Below are 23,751 nucleotides of genomic sequence, written 5' to 3'. Positions count from 1 at the left end.
GAAGGACAGTTTTTATATATTTGACTTAAGTGCGACCACAGTATGCCCGAGTGTTGGAGTGAAACCCGTAAATTAAAGCTTACGTGCATGACATCCCTTTAAACTTGACGTGTCATCAGCGGTTGAAGTGTCGAAAATACACGCCACCGCACCGTCTTCTCTGAGAGTAGAAACATCTGCATCCAATCGGAGATGTGAGCGTCTGTCACACATAGCTTTGGATTTGATAACTCGTTTCTTTGTCATCTTTATTTTTTGGTTCTGTTTCACCGAGTCTCATTTCTTCTTTCCCTTTTCCTACTCCCGCAAACACCGGAGCAGCCCACCTAGAGTCGGGTTTGACCGGTTTTCCGCCCTGTTTAGCCGGTTTACTTTCCGGTTTGGGCGACACAATTGAAGTCGCTTTTGGTTCCTTCTTGAAAGCCTTCCCTCTTAAAGGAAAAGGTTTCTTAAGAGAAAACTTCTTCCTTTTGTCTTCATCTTCGCTGCTCGAGTGTGGTGAAGGTGAACGCACTGATCCTTTTGATTTAGCAGCTCTGTCAACTAGCCTAAACACTCTTCCTCGGTCTCGATTAACTTCCATACTGCTGTCATTTAAGTCACTGTCTTCACTCATGACGTATATGGGAGCCCGAGGAGATATTTGACCATCCAGCCGACTTTTGGCAGGCTTTTCAGTTTCGGGACTAGATTGTCCCGACAACGATGAATCATCGATTTTCTCCGAGCTTTTACCGATCTTATTAAGTCCACTTAATTGGCTCCCTATCGGTGGAAGTCGTAAGGTAGCAAGACTCGGGCTTTGCTCTGGTTTCGTGTAATCAACTGGGGGAAGCCGCTTTCGTAAGTGCCCGCCGTCTCCGACAGTTTGTACATTATGATCAAAAGAACTCAAACTACTGTCCGAGTCATTTGATTGACGAAACCCAATTACAGGGACCACGACCATAGCGTTGTTGTTAGATTCCGATTTGGTCCCACTCCCTCCCGGACAAGAAGGATCTGTGTAAAAATCTCCATCTTTGGATGAATGACCCTGTATGGAGTCCACGCCTGGGTTCCAGTCCACTTGCAAGCCTGGTACATTATCAGTTACTTCCTGTGACGAATTAATGGGGAGTTCTTCTTTGACTTCTTCCAAGTGCTTCATTAACACGGCTACCACAACATTCAGCAGCACGAACTGTGTCGCTAGAACAAAGATTGCAAAGTAGATTGGAGCGATGTGCTCTAGTGCGGTGCAGCCTGGTGTAGGATCGAGTTCACAACGTTTCTTGTTGATGATATCCTGTTGGCAAGACAGAAAACATAGAATTAAAAAAAATGAAAGTGAAAGAAAGGAGATAAAATCCCACTGTCTCACACGAGTCCAAGCCGACTTATCCAGGCTTTCCATAGTTCCTGCTGCCCCCAGTTCCTAAATCGATGCTCAGTAACGAGAGGAAACTGATCCTCACAGTTAAAAGAGAAGGGATAGAAACGAAAACAAACAAACAAACAAACCACAACAAAAAAAAAAACAGTCGATTATAGTTGCCCGATATCTCGAACTAAGGTGCTACAAAAGAAAAATCAATACAAACGTAAGCGGACCGTATTTCATATAAGAATTTTATAAAAGTGGTAATAGGAGTGAGTAAAGTCCAAATTCGTCTGTAATCCACGCCTTTTTCACCCTATAGTCTTGTAGTGATGGGTATATCCCCTTGCAAGGCCCTCCCCCGCTGTGTAGATCTAGATCTAGTTGGAGTTCAGCTTTATTCAATCGCGAGTACAATGACAGACAGGACTGAATGACACAAAGTCTTGTTACCAATTAATCAATACCATAACAAAGTTTGATAGCCATAATTATCAGCTAAATGCCTCCAGTTGATAAATAATGATTTTACTCCAAGCGATGAAATAAGGGCAAATTTGAATACCTTGAGGATTCCATTCCAGTTGTCCCCAGTTGACACTCGAAACAAAGTCAACATCGAGAAGCCAAAATTCTTGAAGTGCGCATGATTGTCCAGTCCTTCGCAGGGTACCTCGTCCGTGCAGTCTTGGGTACAAAAGTAGTTAAAAACAATTAGTTTCGTCAAGAGACTTTCATTACGATCTCTTGGTTTTGTGACAAAATTTTCATTGCTTTGAAATTCTGGGGGACAGTTTCTACAAATAGTTTGGTTGTAGTCAAGTGTGTTTTGGCAAACTAAATAAAGAAGGTTTAGCAATCTTTTACATGAGTTAGCTAATCATATCATTATTTATTCGGAGAAATATATGAAGAATACTAGCTAACGCGACCAGTTTATATGAATCATGTTTTCATGACTTACCAATCTGACCAAATAGTTCCATACCCAAGGCGGCAAAGATAAAGAACATCAGAAGGAACAATAGACCTAAGTTTCCAACCTATATCAGGAGAAGAAAAAACAAAACTCGATCAGTTTAGCCTGTTACCTGTTTCGGTCGGCAACGAGTCCCTAATCGTAAAGAAAAAACAAAATGCCGATGTAAATTTCAGGACTATGAAGGCATAACCAAGTGACGTCATGTGCTAGATTTTGTTCTGATAGATGACTGGAAAGGAACTAACGTGCGTAATATCGAGTCTTGCAAAATGATGAATTAGGGGCAACGTTGCAGTTTCATGTTAAAATTCAGACTTAGGACCACTTACCTGTGGTAGGGCCTCGGCAACAGTGTCAAGCAGCTTTCGGATTCCTTCAGCTGTCTTCAGAAGTTTAAGCACTATAGTTGAAGAGAAGAAAAATGCTAGCAAAATGTGCCTTGCAACAATAAACAAGGGGTCAGTGTTACGAGTATCGTTGTAGAGCAGGGTTGTTTCCAGACAGAACTCAGGATCGCCGGTAACAGCAACAAAGTAATTTATTTCCGTAAGATAACTTCGCGAACTTAAAGCACTAAGCTTATTCAAATTTGAATCAATCTCTCTCACAGAAGAAACGCTCGCTCTAATATACATGAGGCTTATAGGTCTAGAAACTTCTATTAGGAGCTAAATTAAGTAGTTTGACACAGTTTCTAATCTGAGTAATTACATAAGGATCAGAATGTTCTGGAATGTTCTTATACAAATTGGTCACGGCTGAATGACTTCCGGTTCTAGATTGTTCTAGAAATTGACTTAGACAATTTTTCGTAACAGTCAGTTTTCTCATAACAAAAAAAATTAAATTGCTTTCGATACGCGCGGCCAGTTTGACATTTTGCAGACTTTTCAGCCAACCAGGAGACACTTCATAGATGAGCATATAGCCATGTCATCAGTATGTTTCCTCCTTCGGCTCGAATCCTGTTGGGGGAGGGCAGGGGTTGTTGGAGGTTGGAAGGGGGAGGGTGGTTTTCATTCTTTGCCCAGTATGATTGTATGATTTGAGTAAAAAAAGGAGGAACCCACCTCGAGCGATTCTGAGCACTCGCATGACCCGGATGATAGTCGGGTTGATTGGCAGCTCAGAGTTCATCTCTTCCAAAACAATTCCGACAATTGATAGCAAAATGATGAACAAGTCCAACTGATTCCACCTGTTAACGATAAGAATCATTGTTACCGAGGGTGCTTTCCATTATACCAAAAAGTCCGGGGATTTCGGTCGGAATTCAAATGGAGAGGTCTGTTTCGGTTTATTTGAGGTAGTCCACTTTGATCGGTCGGACCGGCCGGACAATAATGCGCCGCTCTATTTTGACAAATCGTTTCATTGTCCTTCCTCTCTTCAGTAGATTTCTGTAATGTGGGGATCGGGGAAAGGAATAGAAAATGGCAAGAGCCGTTCCTCACGGTTGGCCCGGTGTGATCGGAGAGTGTCGTTCCACATTTTTCCTTAGCTAGTCCAATTGGTCTCTGATCGGTCGGTCTGGCATAATGAAAAGCACCCTGAGATGAACACTGATGATGCATTCTGATGACCACTTACAGCATTGCAGTAATAGACGCAATGAGCCATTCATACTGTTTTACCTTTCTTTGATGTATTTCCTGAATCCTAGAGCGTAGATCTTTAAAACGCCTTCCACAATGAAGATAGCCGTGAAAACGTAATTGGCATACTTTAGAAACACACTCATTTCCTAGAAAGTGTAAGAATTGGGTAACAAAGGGATCATGTTAGAAGGTAAATAATTGCACTGCACTCTGAGCTGAGAACCAAATCCATAAATCTGAGTATAGGAAACATGCTAGGCCTGTAAGTCTGAGTAAGATCTGATTTATGAATTATATACGCTAGAACCTGTTACCACCTCTAAGTGGGGGCTAAATTGTATTTTTAGAACGTGTGGACGAGTTGCAATTTATGCAGTCCACATTAAACATTTAATGTTCAGCTCGGGATACGACCGATGCTTTTTGAATGGTCCCTGTTAATCGGTACATGGTCCCATAGCACACCAAATAGCTGCTGTCGGTGTAGCCGAAGATGGGGTCTCATGCAGCTGCAAAGCAAAATTTTCGTGGTTTTTTGTTTATTTCATGATACTTTAAAGGTCGTCCATGCTCACTTTTCAGGCCTTATGTCGTATCAGTTTCTCTCGCTCGACTCGCACGTTGTCCGAGAAAATATGGATTTTCTGAATGCTGGCATGACATAGCAAATGGTAGCAATGCAATAACAAAATGGAGGGAAAGCCCCTTTCCAGAAACGATATCTAAACTTCAGTTGAACTGAGACGCCCGAGGGACTCCGTCAATTAATTTCACCTGGATTGTCAGCTGAAAGACAAATGACATTGCAACCCACGTCACTTCTAAACAATCCCTCCTCTCCCCCCCCCCGCACCCCCCCCCCAAAAAAAAACTGACGGCAAGCCATGTACAGGTACATGTAGTTGTATCAAAATACACAAGGCTGTAGAACACAAGATTACTAAGAAGAAGATTTCTTACCTCGGGTTGATTGTAATGCTCCATAGCCATACAAATGACATTTAGAACAATTACAGCCGATATTCCCAGGTCAAAGTACCCGTGGGTACAGATCCGGTGAAAAAACCGCCGAGGTTGTGGGAATTCTCCGCCCTCTTCCTCGTTGGATTCTGTGAGAGGAAAAAAATGACAAATTAGACCAATTTTTTTAGGTCTTGAAAAAATGGCGTTTCTCTCTTTCTGAAATAGAATCTAAAATTCAATTCGAAGTACAAGTAACTGTACAAAGATCGGTGTAGCGTCGACAATTGCGCGCGTAACCAACAACCAATCCGCACAGACCATACACAGGTGTCTGAAAAATAGGCCATTTCCGAGCTACTTTTTGCCTCTGTTTCAAAACGAGTCTTCGTACAAAAATGAGTTTGGTTTGCATGAAAATGAACCTATGGTCGAAACATATTTTCATGCGAATGGTTTGACACTATGACTCGCTTTGACACAGAGGCAAGAGGTAACTCCGGAATAGCCTATTGCGTCATCAGTATGGCATTTGTCTTGTGGAGTCCGGAAAGGAAAGAAATCTTATGACTTATTCCAGCTAAGCTAACTGAAACTAAAACCTTAATTAGCTACCTTGGGAAAAGAATGATGGTTCGTTAGCTTATTTGAGATTTAAATGAACTGCATGAACCCACCTGATCGCAGTTTTTCAGCTTTCTTTTTTTCTTTCTCTGCCAAGCGATCTTTTTCTATCATGTCACGGCACTTTTGGAAATTTTCCACAACTACACCAACCAACATGTTGAGGACCACGAAACCAGCCAACAACAAAAATGCCACAAAAAACAGCACGTTCCACTTGTTGTTGTCTCTTATTGGCTGAAAAAATAAACAAAAACAAAAACAAAAAACGTCAATAAGCAGTGTTTCGTGGATTTTCGCTGTGTTCTTTTTTCTGGGACCTACAAGCTAAAGAGACACAATCACTTTTTTCCAAAACTATTACTTATAAATGGAGTAAACGTGCACTAAATTAACAGTGTGAGACCTCTGAAGACATTGCAGAGCGTTGAAAATTAAAGCCATGTCATCACATTTGTCCACAGCGTGATGTAACCCATTTTAATATTTGCCATCTTTAGCCATCGTCCCTTCATAATAGTTTCATATCATTTGTATGTCGAATAATGTTCTACGAAAACAAACCAGGGAGGGTACATTTCCTCATCGTAGCTGGATTGGGGGAATGCTAACCTCCCAGAGGAGACCCCAGCGGAACATTTTCCTGGAGCCGGGCATCTCAATCATTCTGTCTTGACTGTTCACCATCCCCGAGGGGGTACTCACTTATATGGGCTCTATAGGTATATGCGGCCCCAAAGGGTAGGGTTTTTCAACCGTTTTGGTCATAAATAGGGTATCGCGTTTTGGCCATTTTGGTCATAAATAGGGTCAGTGGGTTTTGCACTCTAGCCTTGAATTGGGTATGTTTTTTGAGAAAAAGCTACTCTTGACAAATTATCTTTAGGGCAACTGCGCCAGCCACAATGGTCATGAATAGGGTGTCGGATGTTTGGTCAGGTCATAAATAGGGTAGGGAAAATCGCCGATTTTGGTCATCAATAGGGTAAGGGTTTTGGGAAGCGGGCCGCAGAAGCGATCCAATATTTCTGGGAGTACCCCCCGGGATACCAACACAGGGCTATTTAACTAATCCTTTAAAGTTCAATAATCCCAGTTACATTCAATAACGTCTTTTATGTGTACCTGTTTGTCGATACCGACAGCATCTATCCCATCATACATTATGGTCACCCAGCCGTCTTTAGTTGAGAACACGAACAATGTCAATAACGCCTGTCAGAGAAAAGGAGAGTGAATCATTTGACAACTGAATGTTTCTACATACAGGCCATTTGCATACGATATCCGGAGCTGTTTTAATTCAAGGTTATGGTATTTTATTTGTCACAATTCGGGTATAAGGTATCTAGTTTCTTTTCCTGGATTTCAAGTATTTGGTATATAGACATGAAATAAATGTAAATAATTTTAGGTTGTTTTATGAGTCATACATCACGTGTTTTTAATATGAATGTAATTAGACAATTTGAATTTATTCTATTTCCTTTTTACTCGATGTAAATTAATTCTGAAAAACCCATTTGGGAGAATAAATAAAATGCATTGTATTGTATTGTATTGCATTGCATTGTTGTTAGCATCACACGTTTTACAATTTTGAGGTATATTGGTATCTTATGGGGAAAAAAATCGGTTACCTATTGGTATCCCAATATCCCCCCCTGGCCGGAGCTCTTCACAAGAACTCTCTAATAGGATTTAAAAACTATATTAGTATGGTATCGCTCGTTAACCTCCCTCTGCTCATGTGTGATAACGTCAAGTTTCATGGCAACGTAACTGAGCTAGAAATGAAAAAATCGCTGGCTTGTCGCTTAACCTCCCCCCCCCCCCCTAAAAAAAGGAAAATAAATAAAATGAAAACAAAACAAAACAAAACATAAAAAACAGTTCACCTTCGCCAAGTTATCAAAGTTGTATTCCTTGTTTTCCCAAGTGTATCCTCGATGTAGACAGTCTTCTTTTGTTATCACAGTTGGATATTCGGCTTCCTTGCAATAGTGGAACTTTCCTTTAAACAACTGCAAACAAATTTCAATCACGTGATCAATGAGTGCAACGTTATAAAATCTCTCAAGCACGATTAATTGTCCCAAGAAGTTTGACTCCCATGAATCGAAAACAATTTTGTGTGACCTGGGTTTATATTTAAAGAATGTGTTAGCTAATTAGATATGTTACAGTTTTTGAAAGCCAATATCTCCTTCAATATTACAACGAAATGGCTTAAAATGCTACATGTGACTTTCTCAAACCGGCCTATAAATGTTTGAAGTATGACGACTTCGGTTCGAGTCGTATGCTGATGGGGAATAAATGCAAACAGTGACGTCATCAAAGATCCTCCCATAAAAACGCTGTCCTTAATAAAATGACAATGCAGTATATTACATGTACTAGTTACAGTAATTGCCTTGCAGATTTTTACCTGTACGCCAAGAATGCCAAAGATGATGAAAAATGTCGCAGCTATAAGCACAATGTTTCCAATTGGTTTTAATGATGATATTAATGTCTCCACGACAATCTTCAGACCGGGCGCTCTACTGATGACCCTGACATAACAACAAAACAAGTTGTATTAACGATTGTCCTTTCTGAACAAGTCTTCAGCCAACAGTTCTCCTCTAGCCCCGCCTCTCCTCCATTCAATCTTGAGTTTGTCACGCCAACCTTTCTATCATACTTTAACTTTCAAAATTCTCGCTACAGAATATTTCTTTTCGAAAGTAGTATTCTGTCTGAAGGAGTTTTGACGAGTCTTGCAACTGGGTAAATTGCCTAGGAGTCAGTTCGTGTTCAAGACAACTTCCCTAAGTGTTAAAGTAGTATAGTAAGCTAGATAAGACATTGACTCGCCACAATTAGCTGGAAGAAACGTATGTCTTTAAATTGCAGAATAATCAAAGAAAGTTCGGTAACGTTGTTTTCAGTGTTAAACATGATAGATCTGATCTACAACTTTAGCATTTAAGGGGCAGTGTCATTTCTGGCTGATTTCTGGAAGTTCTCTTTCCTAATCTCAATATATTACTGGAAGATGCCTCTAAATATACCAATAAATTGGATAAAAAGACTGTGGGAGCAAACAGAATCGGTATTTACCGGGAGGAGTATGTTATTACAAGGAAACAAGTTTTCTGTCTCTTGACAGGGTATCAAGAAACAAAAGTGACAGCTTGGTGAAATTTTGTCATTGAACAGTTTTTTTCCCTTTTAGTTTACATTCCTTAGTTTCAACCACTTCTGGCAAGGTTTTCCTTCCATTGCAAAATAACAAAGCTAGTTTTTAAAAAGGTTCCCCGCTACACTGATTAAAACACGACACATCAGCCTGGAGACTGTCCCTTCAAGCATTTTATAGCACGCAGAACAAAGCACAGCTTGGCATGATCGAAACTTACCTTAGAGGTCTAAGTGTTCTTAGTGCTCGAAACACGCGTAGCACACCCAAAATGGAACTTTGCGTGTCGGTTGTCAGGGAAACGATGACGTCAACCCAAGACACGATCACCAGAAAGCCGTCCATAACATTCCATGCACTGCGCATGTACGTATCACGTCCAATCCAAAAACCAAGAGCAATCACCTGGAGAGGGGAGGGTGGAAACGTAGAGAGCTGGTATAATTTATCACTCTGGTTGCACTGTGGGGAGGGGCGGGGGACAAGGGTAGGGTGGGTATTGGTTACAGGTGACTGTTAAAACTTTGTACAAATATGGCAAAGGACAGCAAACGATGATGTTGCTGGTATACGCAGGATCTGTAACAACAGTTTTGATCAGCCAAAAATAGCAATAAAAAAACAATTTAGCAAGGCTAATGACACATGCAACCGTGTACAGTTTGTTTTGACCTTGTTGGGTGTCGTCAGCAGGATGTATCTTGGCTCTCAGTTTGGACTCTATCATGTCACTGTCGCGAAACGTTTTTGGTATCGACCTTGTTTAATTGCCATTCTGTTAAAAATTTTACCTTGATAATCATTTCTAATGTGAAGATCGCCAGGAAGATATACATGCAAATAGTAATCACTTTCTTCATCTGCAACAGAATGAACAGCCACAAGGTAAAAATGGAATAAAAACAAACTACACGAACAGGAAAGAGAATTTATGTTAAACAGCGAGCAATAAAAGAAAGTTCTCTCTTTCTTCTTCCTTGACCACTTGAATATTTCATCTTCTTATCCATTAATTAGCAAATTGGATTTACTACTTAAATAAACAAGCAATTATATTTTTCATTTTGTTTGGTTTAACATGAAGAGAGCACCCGAGGAAAAAATGGCAAATTTTACCAAGCGATCAAACTTTGCTTGTCAATTCTAGTAAGTTTTTTTCTGAACAAACCACAATTAATCTAGGAACTCGTTGAATAGTCCGGTGATCCTACTCGCTTAGTCTCTCGCTCAAAGAACTGAAAAATTCTCCAGAAGACATTTTTACGTTTACACTTACTCCAAGGAAAATCCCGCTTAACACCGAAGACAATTGAATTAGTGTAGGTACCAGTATGAATACGACTGTGATTTAAGATTACAATACGAGTAATATTTGAAAATTCTTTCAAAATTGGACGAGCCTTTTTCGCGCGCGTTCACTGGCACTGCACTGCAAATTAAATGTTAACGCTAAATCGGCCTGTTCTTTTCAATGGTGTAATTTTCTCAGTCATATAATAAAGACTGTAACAGATCGAGATCAATGTGGCTAACTAACCGTGCTGTCGCTGGGTAGATCCGGTCTTTCAAGGGCCATAACAATACAGTTCAAAAGAATGAAAACCAGTACCACGCGGTCAAACCACTTGTTTCTGTACACCGTCACCATCCATGTGCGAAACCTGTAAAACAATTGTTATTCACATTCTTTCAGAACATGGTAGTTTGAAATTCGTCCGTAACTAAAACATTTCTGTTCAAAGATAAGTAAGTAAGCAACTAGCTAGTGACTAAACAAAGTATTTTTTGCAGCAGTATATTATATTTATTTTCATGGGCATTGCCGACTCAATGATCTTATCGTATTTAGGGCGTCAACAACAACAACAACAACAACAACAACATCTTTATTTCTCAGTACAAATTATTAGAGTTTCGTCCTTCGTTCTAACCAACGCAATGATCAGTTTTTGGAATTCTTGAACATCCAGAGAACCAAACTAATTTGTTTTCTAGCTTTACTGTCGAGCTTCGCGAACGTATAAAAAATTGAGTTTCACGTAACCCTGTGGATTTGATAAACATCTGATTTCTGTTATAAGTATCATTTAGACAAGTATAAAGATTAAAGAATATCATCTACTTATCAAATAGATTCCATGTCGCAGTGCGTCTGTTCAGTATTAGCATAAATCTACTAGTTTTCTATCACGAATGCTGTTCTCTGATTGACTACGCTACTCACTATCTATTCTGCGATAAATAGTGAGTAGCGTAGCAGTGTGCACTTCATAGTGTCAACAAAATGACGGCCGCTTCATAGCGTTTTCGATGTGTCTGTGAAGATGATTTAGATAATTTAATTTTTGAACGACTAGTAGATTTATACTAAAGCAATTAGATTATTCGCTCTCGATTTCTATCGCGCGATAGAAATCTCGAGCTCACAATCTAATTGCTTAGTAGATCACAGGTGACGTCAAAATGTGGTAAGAACAAAAAAGTGGCACACGAGGCGATTGCCGACTCTGTCACCGATGGCAGAAATTTGTGTCCTCTGTGGTTGGTGATTCTCAAATCAGTTTGATATAGTGTCGGGGACACCTTATAGCTGCGAGTTGGCCGTGAGCTGTAGTGAAAGAGAGCGCCTGTGTTTATTACATGTAACTCTACTTAGCAGTTTCAAGTTAATAGTCCACCATGACCAATTATAGTGGTGCTTTCTACGCATGCGTACCTATTGGATGGCGAAAAAAGAAACAATGACCAGTTCCTTCGCTTGTGACAACAGGTCGAGCCGTCCTGGATCCTAACGACAGCCTCGTCATCCTCCTTGGCACTAGTCTGTTACAAGAAAACGAAGAAAAATATCACGCCATTTGTCGCAAATTCATCCTGGGTATGCTTTTTAATATGTGCTCGCTTTTGCCCCATCTTGACCTGCGTCGCCCAGTCCAGTCACATATGACTTATAGTTGCATTCTTAAATAGCGCTATCACGGGATTTGTCCTCCTACATGTCTGGTCAAAACGATGCTTGAAACATGACTAAGCACCTTCGCTCTTACACGTAACGCGCCTCCAACACCAAGATGAAGATTTGAGTGAATCACTTTGGAATTTTTCCTAGAGACAGGATAGAAACTTGGAACTAAGATTGCGCGACCTTTTCAATCCGAGATAAAAAAAAAAAAACCTATGCATGCATAACGTAGACCATTATTTTTAGGATTACATTGATGTAGAGAATTCTTTTTAGGGAGGTCCTTTTGGCTTTATCATGCTTATTATGGCGAGCCTTTATCTATCTATACACACCTCGTTTTCATCATCAGAAGTAATACATCTTTCTGCCTGGGCGGGGTTAGCGATCACCATGGTTTTTGTGTCACCAAATGACAGGGTCTTACGAGTGACGTTTGGCGAAGTGCTGGCCGGGGAGGCTGGAGCCGACGCGTGACATTCCTAAGAAAAAAAACCGCGATAGATCAAATTGCGCAAAATGCTTGAATCATAACTCAGTACCAGTCTTCAATAATGGATCGATCCGATGAAGTTCGTGGAATTTATTAAATGTTGCCTTGCTACTGAAACACTGCAAAAGTTTGATTTTTACTTGTTAATTAAGGATACAAATTATGCGATAAAATAAATTTCAAAGCTCAGAGGAATCGTGCAAACACAGGTCAAATTTTATCATCAATTTCGTTTCACCAATACTTTCGAGAGTTTTATGTGAATTTCGAAATTTGTTTTCGATATCTGGTGTTGATAGAAATGAGATTTTTTGAGAATATTTTTAAAATAGTCGCACAGAAGTTTGCAACACAGCGTAAATAAACTCAGTATAAAGTTTTGGTCCATTTGTTATTCGAACATCTGGTGGAATCCTTCTTAATTTCTCCTGAAAGGTCCGCATTTTGACGGTTAGCCTGAATAAGTGACTGGATGCGAAAACCCTACATCTTTAAACTCACATCTCTAAATAGTGAACATTTAGGTGACAAAGAAGGGAATGAGCAGCGCATATGGTGCACTGGCTCAGCGGTTTCCCTATAATCATCTCTTGTCGTGACGTCATGGGATGGTGTGGGACTCACGCATACCCGTGGGGTAACCATGGGATACGGGGCCATGCCTTTGCACGTCTCGTAGTCTCCGTCGTGCTTTATGGAATAAGATCGTGATTTCACACTCCAACTGCTACTACTTTTTTCCTAATAAAGAAAAAGAAAACAAAAATGTGCTTTCGTCTTTCAGTGTTGACAGCACGAGAGGACCAGAAGTAATACTTCCAATAATATACATGAAAAAATTACTCGATTCTGATTGGCTGAGAACAGTGCAGTTCAAGTGTAACACCAGTGTAAATTACACATCGTAATTCTGGATTATGATTGGTTGAAAGACAAGAGGAAATTTCCTGAGCCAATGAAATCATGAAAAATGACGACGGAACGTTTGCGCGGAAACTTTGAAAAACTCACTCGTGCAAATTAATTCCAAATTAAACTCAAAACCGTATGATTACCTACACAAACCCTGGATGTTATACTAATCTAATTCGGGCTATTCCCAGTCTTCTCAACATTTTGGTTGGTCCCCCTTTGGGTAATGAGACGAATAGTGGGAGTAAAGTGTAAGAGCACAACAGAAAAACTCGGCGTCTAAGGCTCGAACTCAGTTGCAGACTTATCGATCCGCACGCAGTCCAACGCTTTAGTCACAAGGCCACTGCGCCATCAGCAAAGCCTCCCTTTATCTTTATGCATTTATATTGGCCGGCACCTTAGGCATCTTTGAATTTGCTTACCCGAGGTACTTCGACATCGACGGCCGGAAGCTTCTGGGCTAACAGAAATAATAATCTAACTCTTTCTTAAGGAGTAAGAGAGTATGTGTAGTAAAAAGGTAAAGTCTGCGTACAAACCAAGCAGCCCAACAGGTCGGAACTTATCCCGGTTTCTGTTGCATGAAGTGACCAGGAGTATGAATAAACAGTCACGTGATAAATAGCTTCCAAAGGACACGTGAAGTAATCTTACCGGTTGATTGGCAAATCCTTCAACCAAGATGGCGACCAATAAGTTAAATAGTATATAATTCCCGATAGTCATCAGCAGTATGAAGTACAGCGCAGCCCATTTAGATGTAGCTCGCATCCCATCGTACATGACCGTGTTCCAGTCCTCCTGGGTCAACACCTGCATTAGAAAGAAAACAACATCAGTCTGAGAATAGAGCGGTGGCGCTTTCCATTGAACCAAAAATTACCGAGCTTCATTAGTGGAGCCTAATGGTACGGAAATTTCGTGGGAAAGTTTTCGGAAATTCCGAACATTGCCGACCATTCAACTGAGGAAAGCCAAATGGAACGGAATTCTTGGTAACAAAGTTTTGAAAATTTGGGTTTACCTCGCGAGATTGTGCTTTTTTCTGTAAAAATGCTGTTTCATTCGCTACTGGAAACTTCCGAAAGCTCAAGTGGGAAGTTTTGCTCGAACAGAAAGCACTCCTAGAGACCCTGGAACAGTTAAGGCGCGGCTTTTGTGCGCTTGCTTGGTTTTTAAGTAGGTCTGTAGTCAGGTTGATATAATAACAATCTCGTGGTAAGGACAGGTGATAGTCGATTGTGTGACCCATCTGTCTGGCACATATCTACGATGAACAGCCACAAGGGAGCTTAAGCAAACCATGACGGCAATTACAACGAGAACGTCAAAAAACAAAAGGTTTAATGAGCAGAACAGTGACTATGCACGTGCGTTAGAAATCTTTGTGCATTTTGTAGCAATCTTCTGCAAAACAACAACGTGAAATGACTAAGTTCTGCGTATTTTGGAGAACGTGTGAGCCACGATAGTTTATTTTTCGTATTCCTTTTGGACTTATCCTTAGCATTACATGTTTACTTTGAGCAATTTTTTAGACCGATCAGCCTAATTGACAGATCTATAGAAAACTGCGAAATTCGAAGGCTAACTATAAATTCATTTTTTACCAGACGTTGTCCTTGGCGTAGCCGTCGTCATTCCTTAAGCTCCCTCATCACTTGGCAATAACTATTACCTCAGCAAAAATTACTGTGTCGCTAGGACCCTTACCTGGAAAACTGTTACCAGGGCCCAAAACAGGTCATCAAAATTGGCCCGTGCTGCGGTCTCGACCCCATCCTCATCCGGGAACATATACTTGCCTCCAAAGAGGTTCATTCCCAGGATACTGGCCGTGAATATAAAGAGTACCAACAGAGCTAGAAACGTCATCACGTTGTCCATCGTGTGGATCATTACAAGCAGCTGTCGTCTGAGCGCCGGCAGAAAACGGACCAACTTGAATATGCGCAGTAAACGAAAAGACCGCAGCACTGAGATACTGCTGTCACCTCCACCAAATAGTTCCACGATGCTGCAAAAGTTTGAAAAAGATCTGAAGATGAATGTCAATTCACACGTTTCCCCGATGTAAAACGAGTTTAGCAAATGTGAGGACAGGACTTCGATTCAGGGACACCTTTAATTTTTGTTGCAGTTAATCATACCGAGTTTCGTTGCACTTCAGTTTAATAGGCCAATTTCCTAGTTGCATTTTGTCGAAACGAGTCTTCGTGCAGAACCACCATTTGTAGGAAATGCGTTTCGACTACAGGTAATTTTTATACAGCTCCAACTCATATTCATATGGGAAGTTTTGCAAAAAGACTCGCTTTGAAACCGAGGCAAAACGTAACCCAGAAATAGCCTGTTAAAGCTTGTATTTTTTTCAGAAAAAATGATATTTTTAAATTCGGCTGTTTGTAAGAAATTAAATAGCAATCAAATCAAAGAAAATTTCAAAGATCCCCAAAGAGGAGCACACAAACAAAAAGGGGAAAAGGTTGTCATGTTATGAAAGACTTTGATTAGGTTAAATTGCTCACGATGCCCGCGCGTTAAGTCGGCGCTTCAAAAATAAAATTAATTCTGGCCTTCGATCTATATATCAGGTCAATCAGTTTTAAAACACTGACCTCATTACGACGATAAAGCCGTCAAACAAGTTGAAAGGATCCTTAATATATCCATAGGGACCCAGGCCCATCAGCTTGAGAAGCATTTCAAAACCAAATATAGCCGTGAAGATGTAATTCAGAATTTCCAGCACCTCCGTCATCTTTAAAGGCTATGAATACAACAAAAGAGAACGTAAGGCAAGTTTGATTGCATGGAGTTGTTCTAATAGCAATAAATACAACTAACAATAGTAGTGTTGCTCCTCTGTCAACTTTTTTCCCTGTTTTTTTTTTTTTTTTTCAGGAAGGGCCTTCAATTTCTTCACCTTCACACGTTAAGTATCTGCTTATTTGCCAGACGTTTTCAAAAATTTTCCGGAACCCATTTCTTCACCTCTGTAAGAGAGAGCCACTGTGAAAAAAAGCTGTCTTGCTCAAGAACACAACACTATGACAAATTGAGTCTGCCGCACCAGCCTTGATATTGAGAAAGATAAGCGCCTTAAGAAACTATTGCGCTCAGAATGTTTGCTTACCTGTCCATGATATTCAATACCCATGCTCAAGGTATTAAGGAATATTGCACCCATGATTATGTACATAAACCATTTACTATCCACGCTATTGCGGCACATGTGACGAAAACGGGAAAATGGTGTTTTCTTGCGTTGGGCGCCTTCTTCGACCTCATCATCAGTGTATTCGCTCTCACTGCCAGCATCTTCCTCATAAACGCACTCAGATTCATAATCCACCTTGATGTCTTCCTCCACGTGCTCCACTGCACACGTGCAAACATTATGTATTGCTGACGCCGCGGCGGCGCTAGCCGTAGCCGTTGCGGCTGCGCTAGAAAGTGAAGCCGCTGATAAGAAAGTGTGCGCTGAGATATCGGCCACTGCAGATTTCCCATTTATGGCCACAGCTGCAGTTGCTGTGGTGATCATTTCCCCACCAGGCGCAGAGGAAGACGGTTCTTTCTTCACGGAACAAGAAGATCCCGTTACAATAGAAATCGTTGGTATTCCTCCTGCCTCGTTGCTGTTTTCCTGTTTATCGATGTTCGGTACTTGCCCAGGCACAGTTAGGGTATTACCAGCCGGTTTTACCGGTTTGGATTGAACGCGTCGAATATCCACCGAAGATGTGCTAGGTGTAACCTGCTCACTTCCTGGATGTACGTTGGAAAACTGCTGACCTATTTTACCGCACTGACATCCGGGATCTGTGCAATGCACGTGATGGTGATAATGATGATGATGGTGGTGATGATGGTGATGATGATAAACAAGTTTTTTTTTCCTTCTTCGGCGTTTTCTGTGCCTTAAAGTTTTCTTCCTTTTGCTTTCACTATCGCAGTATTTCCAGTTAAATCGTCTATGGATTCTGCGTTTAAACCTCCTTATTAAGTGCTCAATGTACTTAAGTATTTCCACCCAGCAGCCATCTTTTCCATACCGGCTGCTTGCTATTGTACTCGTGCTTGCGCCCTCTCGACGGCGGCTCGCGCGTAGGAGTTCATTTTCTCGCTGTTTTGTTTCTTGAAACTGCGTTGTAATGACGACTAGACACAAATTGGTCATAAAATACGAAGCGATCTGAAATTGAAGGAGGTGATCGTTAGTCATGATATCAACCTGCAAATTCTCCTCATTGATCTCCCATACATTTTTGTTTATGAGTTGTGAGAGTTTTGTTATTGATATAGGACGATGAACCTCGGCCCTCATGTCCAATGTTCTCACATAATAACAGGAACTGTATCGGTGGAGTCTTAAAGGTTCTTGCTTGATACAGCTTAGTGATTCCTTGCCTCTTGTGTCTATTTGCAGATATTTAATAATAAAGAAATCGACGCTTCTATTCTGCTGTCACATTGAGAACACGATAGAAAGTTACGAAGCACGTACAAGGTGTACATGTGTGGGTATTACGATTTATACCATACCATAGAAAATACAGCCAATCAGAATACAGGGAAGCCGGTGTATACTCGGCGGTATTACACCCAACTTTCCAATCGTGCGTTGCAGTGATTCTGTTGGCGACTCTATTTTCTATGGCATGGTGTCGAGTAGTCAAAAGGCGAGTTTGTATACCGCGCTGAAAAAATACAAGTGTCAAGTGGAACATTCCATGGTATACCACGAGAAAGTGTTACATAACTAGACAGTATGTATAAGAATGTCTCGGATAGACTAATAGGATGTCTATAGTGTGACTTATGAGACGGCTTTTAGAAGTCCCTTCTAATACTTTGAATACACATCGTCCATTATATCAAGGATAACTACATGCCTGCTGCGATCCAACGTTCGAGTTTCGAGTAACAGGCTGAGAGTACTTACTACGATAAGAATGACAAAATAAATCCAGTTCCACAAGCCATGCGCGTCTTGAACATAATACATGATATCTGTCCAGCCCTCAAGTGTAATAACCTGAGTACACAAGGCAGTAACGAAAAATTACAAGATGTTTCATGCATAGCATGTTTTATTGTGTGTTATTACTGATGCAGAACCCATCTAGGGCTACCTGGGCAACCCTGTTAACATATTATACCAAGCTTCTATAACTTGTCAGTATATTAAAGTCTCGTTTGGATAATAGGACCAGATAAATTTAGAGTAAGCCTTGATTTTCAAAAGCTTGATTAATCAGGGAGACGAACCTTGCTCGTTTAAAACATTATTTTACTACTTCTTCTGTTAGCAGTAATAAATTATCTATATGTTTATCAACTCTCGTCGTTTTATTTTCTCCTACGGTTAATTTTTTCGTTGTTGTGTTCCGCATATTATAACCTTAGTTTGAAGATTTTAATGTACATCGGGCAATATTTTCTAATCTGAGTCTCGCTAGTGAACAATTTTAATTTTTTAACCTGTCTGCTTAAAAATTTAATTTATCGCTGTTCAGTGTCAAAAAATCAGATGTTGATATTTACCTGAAATATAGCTACCCAGGCGATAAAAATGTTATCAAACCCAATGGCTCCCCAGGATGGGTTATCGCCTTCTTTTCGGCACTGACTGTAATATTGATTCCAGTTGACGCAAGCATTGGAATTATTTGACCTCCTTGTTTCGTTTAGATATGCTTCATAGCTTAATGTGCACGTTCGTCCAGATATTTCATCCTTCAGGGGCGGTATTGACTCACTGTTGCAGCTTTGCATGCCTGGAATACCCTTCATGGCACATATAAAGTCAGGTTCGTCAAAAGACGGAACGTAAAAGTCTGTCAAGTTGTAACTGGAAGAAGGCAAGATGAACTTGTCAACATTTAGTCATGAAATTAGGGCGGTTTTCAATCGAGTGTCATAAAAATGACCAAACCAAAGTAATCACTCAAGCCAATCACAAAGGACACAGACAATCCAATGAACCAATCAAAACACAACGTATATACATATAGCTGACGCAAAACGCGGGAAAACGTAAGCGTGCGATCGGGTCACGATTGGTTTTGGCTTTACTTCTGATCTCATGAAAACGTGGCGCGAGTTTTTTAAGCGAATTGCGTAGCGCCTTAAGTACAAAACCAATTACTTTACGATACTCAAGCGAAAACCGCCTTGTCATACCAGTTGAATAAAGTTATAACCCTTGAATAATTTTAAAAAGTAATCAAAAACATTTTCGCTCTTGCTTCTTTTTTTTTCTTCCCTTTTTGAAGTCAGATTTCGCCTATCGACAGAAAATTTCCCTATTTTCGTTTTTCTTGAGCAGCATTATCGAATTTGCGACGTTTTGAATCCAATTTCCGATCATTTACATTATTTTTTAGCTTCCTGAGAATCCAAGATCGCAGATCCGAGAGAGTGGTTTAAATGACGCCGCGTAACGTCACAAGACGTCGAAGGAATCGAAAAATACCATGCTAAGGGCTAGATACTAAATGCAGAATAACTTTGAAACAAATATTGGACGAGGTTAAGAAAAATATTGTAATTTGTCTGAGGCGAGCAGATGAATTATTTGGCCAAAGTCGAAGGCGAAGGTAAATAATTATCGTACCGGACACAAATAATTGTTCTGCGAGACACTGACAAATCACGATGTTTTGCAATAACCGAGTTCTATCGTTGTTTTATCACTCGATCTCCAAGTTTGTTTTCTTTTTAAAATGACTCTCTGCTCAGGGAAGCGATCTGCCATTTTTCACACAAGAGCGTGGTTACAATTACGTGTAAGCAGAACATCCGGCAGCAAAACACATTTAGACGGTATTACGCATGAGCAGATCATTATTTGTAGGTAGTTATTTGCAGGTCACGTGGTGGTCTCTCAGCCGATAAAAAGGAAGAAAAAAAATGCGTCAAATGATAAGTTTTAATGATCATCTAAGGGATTCCAACCACCCTTCCCTTCCTTTATTTGCCTGTATGTCCTAGGATTAAAATAAGTTAGGAATTGCGTCAAATCTTCTCATTTTAAAACCCTGGGTTTCTCTGCACTATTAACAAGATTCTTTACACTTGGTCAACTGTAACAATAGATAAAGAACACAGCCAATGTCCCTAGCCCTAAGAACAAAAGAGGTGCAGATTAACAAAACCGAATCAAAAAAGAGGTTTTAAAGGTGTGCAGGTCAACTGAAAATCCTTCTGGGGTTAGGGTTAGAGTTAGGGGAGCAGGGTTGGCGCAGTGGTGAGAGCGCTCGCCTCCCACCAGTGTCGCCCGGGTTTGATTTCGATCCGGTGTCATATATGGGTTAAGTTAGCTGTTTGTTCTCGCCTTGTTCGGAGGGTTTTCCTTCGGGTTCTCTGGTTTTCCTCACTTCACAAGACTAACATCTCCAAATTCTAGTTCGATCAAGATAGAGGACCTGCATGAAAATCAACTCAGGCTGCATGATGTGGCTTCCCTTCTAAATATTATAATTTGTATATTATTTATTTATTTCATGATTCTAATCCCTTTTGAGTTATACACTCCCAGGTTAATAACTTTTTTTACGCTCACCTATCTCGGGAGACGTTCGCCGGTAGTTCAAGGAAGCATCTTCCTCTAAGCGCCCCTCGCCATAACTGAACAGCGACAATACCAAAGATAGCAAAGATGAAGAAACAGATAGCCAAGACATTCCACAACATTGGCAATGTGTCCAACAATAATGTCACAAGAATCCGTATACCTGAGATTAAAAGAGGAAAACAAGAAAAAGAAAAAGCGAATAAATTACTTTGATAGGCTCCCTTTGTTTTCTCATTTTATCACGAAAGGCAGGCTTCGATAATGAGCGATAACATTTTTTCTGGTTTTACGACTTTAGGTTAAAAACTGTTCTACACATTATGACTGCAACTCGTTTATTGATCAATTGTTTTTTAACCATGCTGGTAATCCCAGCGGCTAACAAGGCCGAGTGAGACCTAGAAACTTACTTGGAACTCTGTTTATGGCGCGGAGTGGCCTGAGTACACGAATAGCGCGAACAGCACTCAGATATTCCCCCTGGTTATACAGCAGCTCAAACGTCCTAAAAAAAACAACAAAAATAACGAAGAGTTTGTAAAATTCTGTAAGTCTGCATTCCGAGGAAAATCAGCAGATCAAAAATGGCGACCCACTGGAGTTCTTCATTCAAGCAGAACTACTAAAATGTTTCTCTTTTGTAGCTGTTAGATGCCCAGTAAGTTTTTTACTGAGTAAGGAGAACAAAATTAAGGACACTTTCGAAATAAGAAATATTTGGTTTCGGATTGCGTTTAAGAAGCAAAACTTTAAAAAAGGCAGTCATTTGAAACGTAGAAATGCCAATTTTTATATAATCTCTATCGCCACGATCCCACAGAGCTTGTGTGCGTCGAGTTTTAATATTTAAAAACATTTTATCACAATACTTCATCATAATCAACATTTAGAGAACCCCACAAATAGATTTTCAATGTTCTTAATAGAATTGGGAACCTTTTAGAAAAAGAATAATTAAATCTAATTTTCCATTTAATACGCCCCTTGGTCTTGACCCTCTGTATTGACCGCTCAAACAATAAGTGTTTTATTTTATGACAGAAGCGACCGACAAATTATTTTTTTCTTACCCCGCAGCCACAATGAAGCAATCAAGGCGATTCCAGGACTCGGCAAAATAAGCGAGCTTTCCAAACAGACCCATGGCTATCCATTTGCACAGCATTTCCGCCAAGAAGAACGTGTAGATGACTTTTTCCATGGCGTCCAGCGTCTGACATCTTTGTGTTTTACACTCTGGATCAAACGGATCGTAAAGTCCCAATGTGACACAGTTTACAAGTATTACTAGAATACTTAAACGCTCAAAGTAATTGAATAGTATTAAGGAAATATAGTCGAAGGCTTTAAAGCCCACGGCAGGCCAAAAAGAGTCAGACAAGTCTTTTCCGATTCTTTGCGTGACGGCGGTAATTTACAGGAGAACGAGAAAATAGTGGAAAAATACACTTGCAATTACGTGTGCTTAAAGAAGCTTTTACATCTCCAAGTAACTTTACATTGAAATTATTTCCCAAGAGTAGAAAGTCTCCAAAGTTTTATATAGCAAACAAACTACAGAAATTTAAAAGGAAAAATTTAATAGTAAAACGTATACATTCAATAGAAGCTGAAATATTGGTATAACCCCCTGGACTATAATTAAACATTATCGCGACAATTATCTGAAGCCCTATGAAATATTTACGATTTGAATTATTACTACGCGGGGTTAAGATAAATATTTATTTTGTAAATGAGAATGGAAGAAAGTCTGGTTTAATTAACGCAACATATGAATTTTAACAAAACAAAGGGAAGATTCTCGAAATTACTGTAAGGACTGTTAGCACAGACTTCAAATAAGTTCAGTGGTGAGAAAGTTGTTCGGTTATTTAGGCGTTTTATAAAACAAAAGAAAAAATAAGGATGCGGTTACTAAAGGGAAGAGCAGATAATAGAGTGAGAGAAACCTTGGGCGTAACGAAAAATGTTATTTTACAAACGAGTTTAAGGTTGTAATTACTGCCTCTCAAGTATACTTTGACAATTTACTTGTTCGACATGCGGTAGGCAAATATCTCACTCGGAGAAGAAGAATGAAAGCAAATTTCAATTAACGAATTGGCCAAAAACAAAGTGAAATGAGCCAAATTGTCAATGAAATGTTCGCATTAATTGACACCAGCATAATTTGACAACAAGCTGTCTTTCATAGTCGTTAAAAAGACCTTATTCAAATACCTCAATGATTCTCTGACATTTGGCTTAGACTTCGACATTTCATAAATATACCCGAGTCTGGTGAAATATAAGAATTGAACTATTTTAATTTTCTTTATTTTCATCGAAAAATTTCTTAGTGTGCTTGAAAAAGCAAGTTCGAGTGTACACGATTTAAATCATTTTCTTAACCTTGTTGATTTCCCAGAAACAAAGCTGTAAATTATCTTGGGTGCAAAATTTCTGATTTAAAACCCTGTGGGAGGGGAGTGTCATATAGTTTAATTTAAAAATTCACACTCACTGAGCTTGCCTGGTCGTCACAATGTCATGTTGCGTGACTTAATTTTTTGGAAATGATATAAGTATAAACAGGGCTTGAAAGTTCGAAAGTAGAATGTCTCGTTATCGCTACCAAATTGTAGTCTTCAGTGAAATCGTATGCAATTCGGTGGTCTCATATTGCCGGTCTGTGCTGCGGTAATTTCAAGGAAATTTGCCCGTCCAAACCATGATACACAAACCAAACTTGATTGTAAAGAAACTTGATATTGCAACCAAGCGCGCCTCCGGAAGAGCCACTGAGAACAGAGGCTCTTGATGGACTATTGAGTTGCCCAAAAATTTTAACAACTTACTAACGAGCCTGCGCAAATATACCCCTTGTAAAAACAACGAAGTTGAGTAATTCGATATACGTCTCGGTAATTCCTATTGATTTAACACATTGGTATTAAATTCACCGCCGCAATCATCAATGAAATGGAATAATAAACTTCAGATTTTTTGTTTTTCAGTTCCGTTAACAAAGAAGCCGCTAAGAGCGTCCTTACATCAATGAAAGCTTGCTCTTTTGACCAGTGACATTTGCCTAATGTGACTTTAC

General features: G+C 39.9%; 1 protein-coding gene across 4 annotated transcripts; it reads right to left on the bottom strand.

The window, feature by feature from the left end:
• Positions 1-205: 205 nt before the first annotated feature.
• Positions 206-21,961, bottom strand: LOC145488903 (voltage-dependent T-type calcium channel subunit alpha-1H-like). Of its 4 annotated transcripts, none has more exons than XM_081467732.1 (26): positions 21,734-21,961; positions 21,074-21,168; positions 20,652-20,823; positions 18,632-18,938; positions 18,030-18,122; positions 16,218-17,279; positions 15,700-15,851; positions 14,795-15,098; positions 13,736-13,894; positions 12,668-12,907; positions 12,009-12,155; positions 11,428-11,534; positions 10,249-10,372; positions 9,503-9,571; positions 8,932-9,116; positions 7,956-8,082; positions 7,423-7,548; positions 6,650-6,739; positions 5,578-5,761; positions 4,901-5,049; positions 3,977-4,086; positions 3,413-3,540; positions 2,672-2,742; positions 2,325-2,403; positions 1,926-2,047; positions 206-1,288 (listed from the first exon to the last, which is right to left on the bottom strand). In XM_081467732.1, the coding sequence occupies exons 1-26, from the start codon at positions 21,862-21,864 to the stop codon at positions 206-208; spliced, it is 5,616 nt and encodes a 1,871-aa protein (XP_081323858.1). In that variant the 5' UTR covers positions 21,865-21,961. The 4 variants fall into 4 exon arrangements, with proteins under 4 accessions (XP_081323858.1, XP_081323860.1, XP_081323862.1 ...); XM_081467734.1 differs by having other exon boundaries at positions 12,797-12,907; XM_081467736.1 differs by lacking the exons at positions 206-1,288; positions 1,926-2,047; positions 2,325-2,403 and having other exon boundaries at positions 2,422-2,742.
• Positions 21,962-23,751: the final 1,790 nt, after the last annotated feature.

Source organism: Orbicella franksi, chromosome 6, assembly GCF_964199315.1.
Source record: "Orbicella franksi chromosome 6, jaOrbFran1.1, whole genome shotgun sequence".
NCBI lineage: Eukaryota > Metazoa > Cnidaria > Anthozoa > Scleractinia > Merulinidae > Orbicella > Orbicella franksi.
Note: the sequence above shows the minus strand (reverse complement) of the source record. Positions and strands in the feature narration are given on the sequence as shown.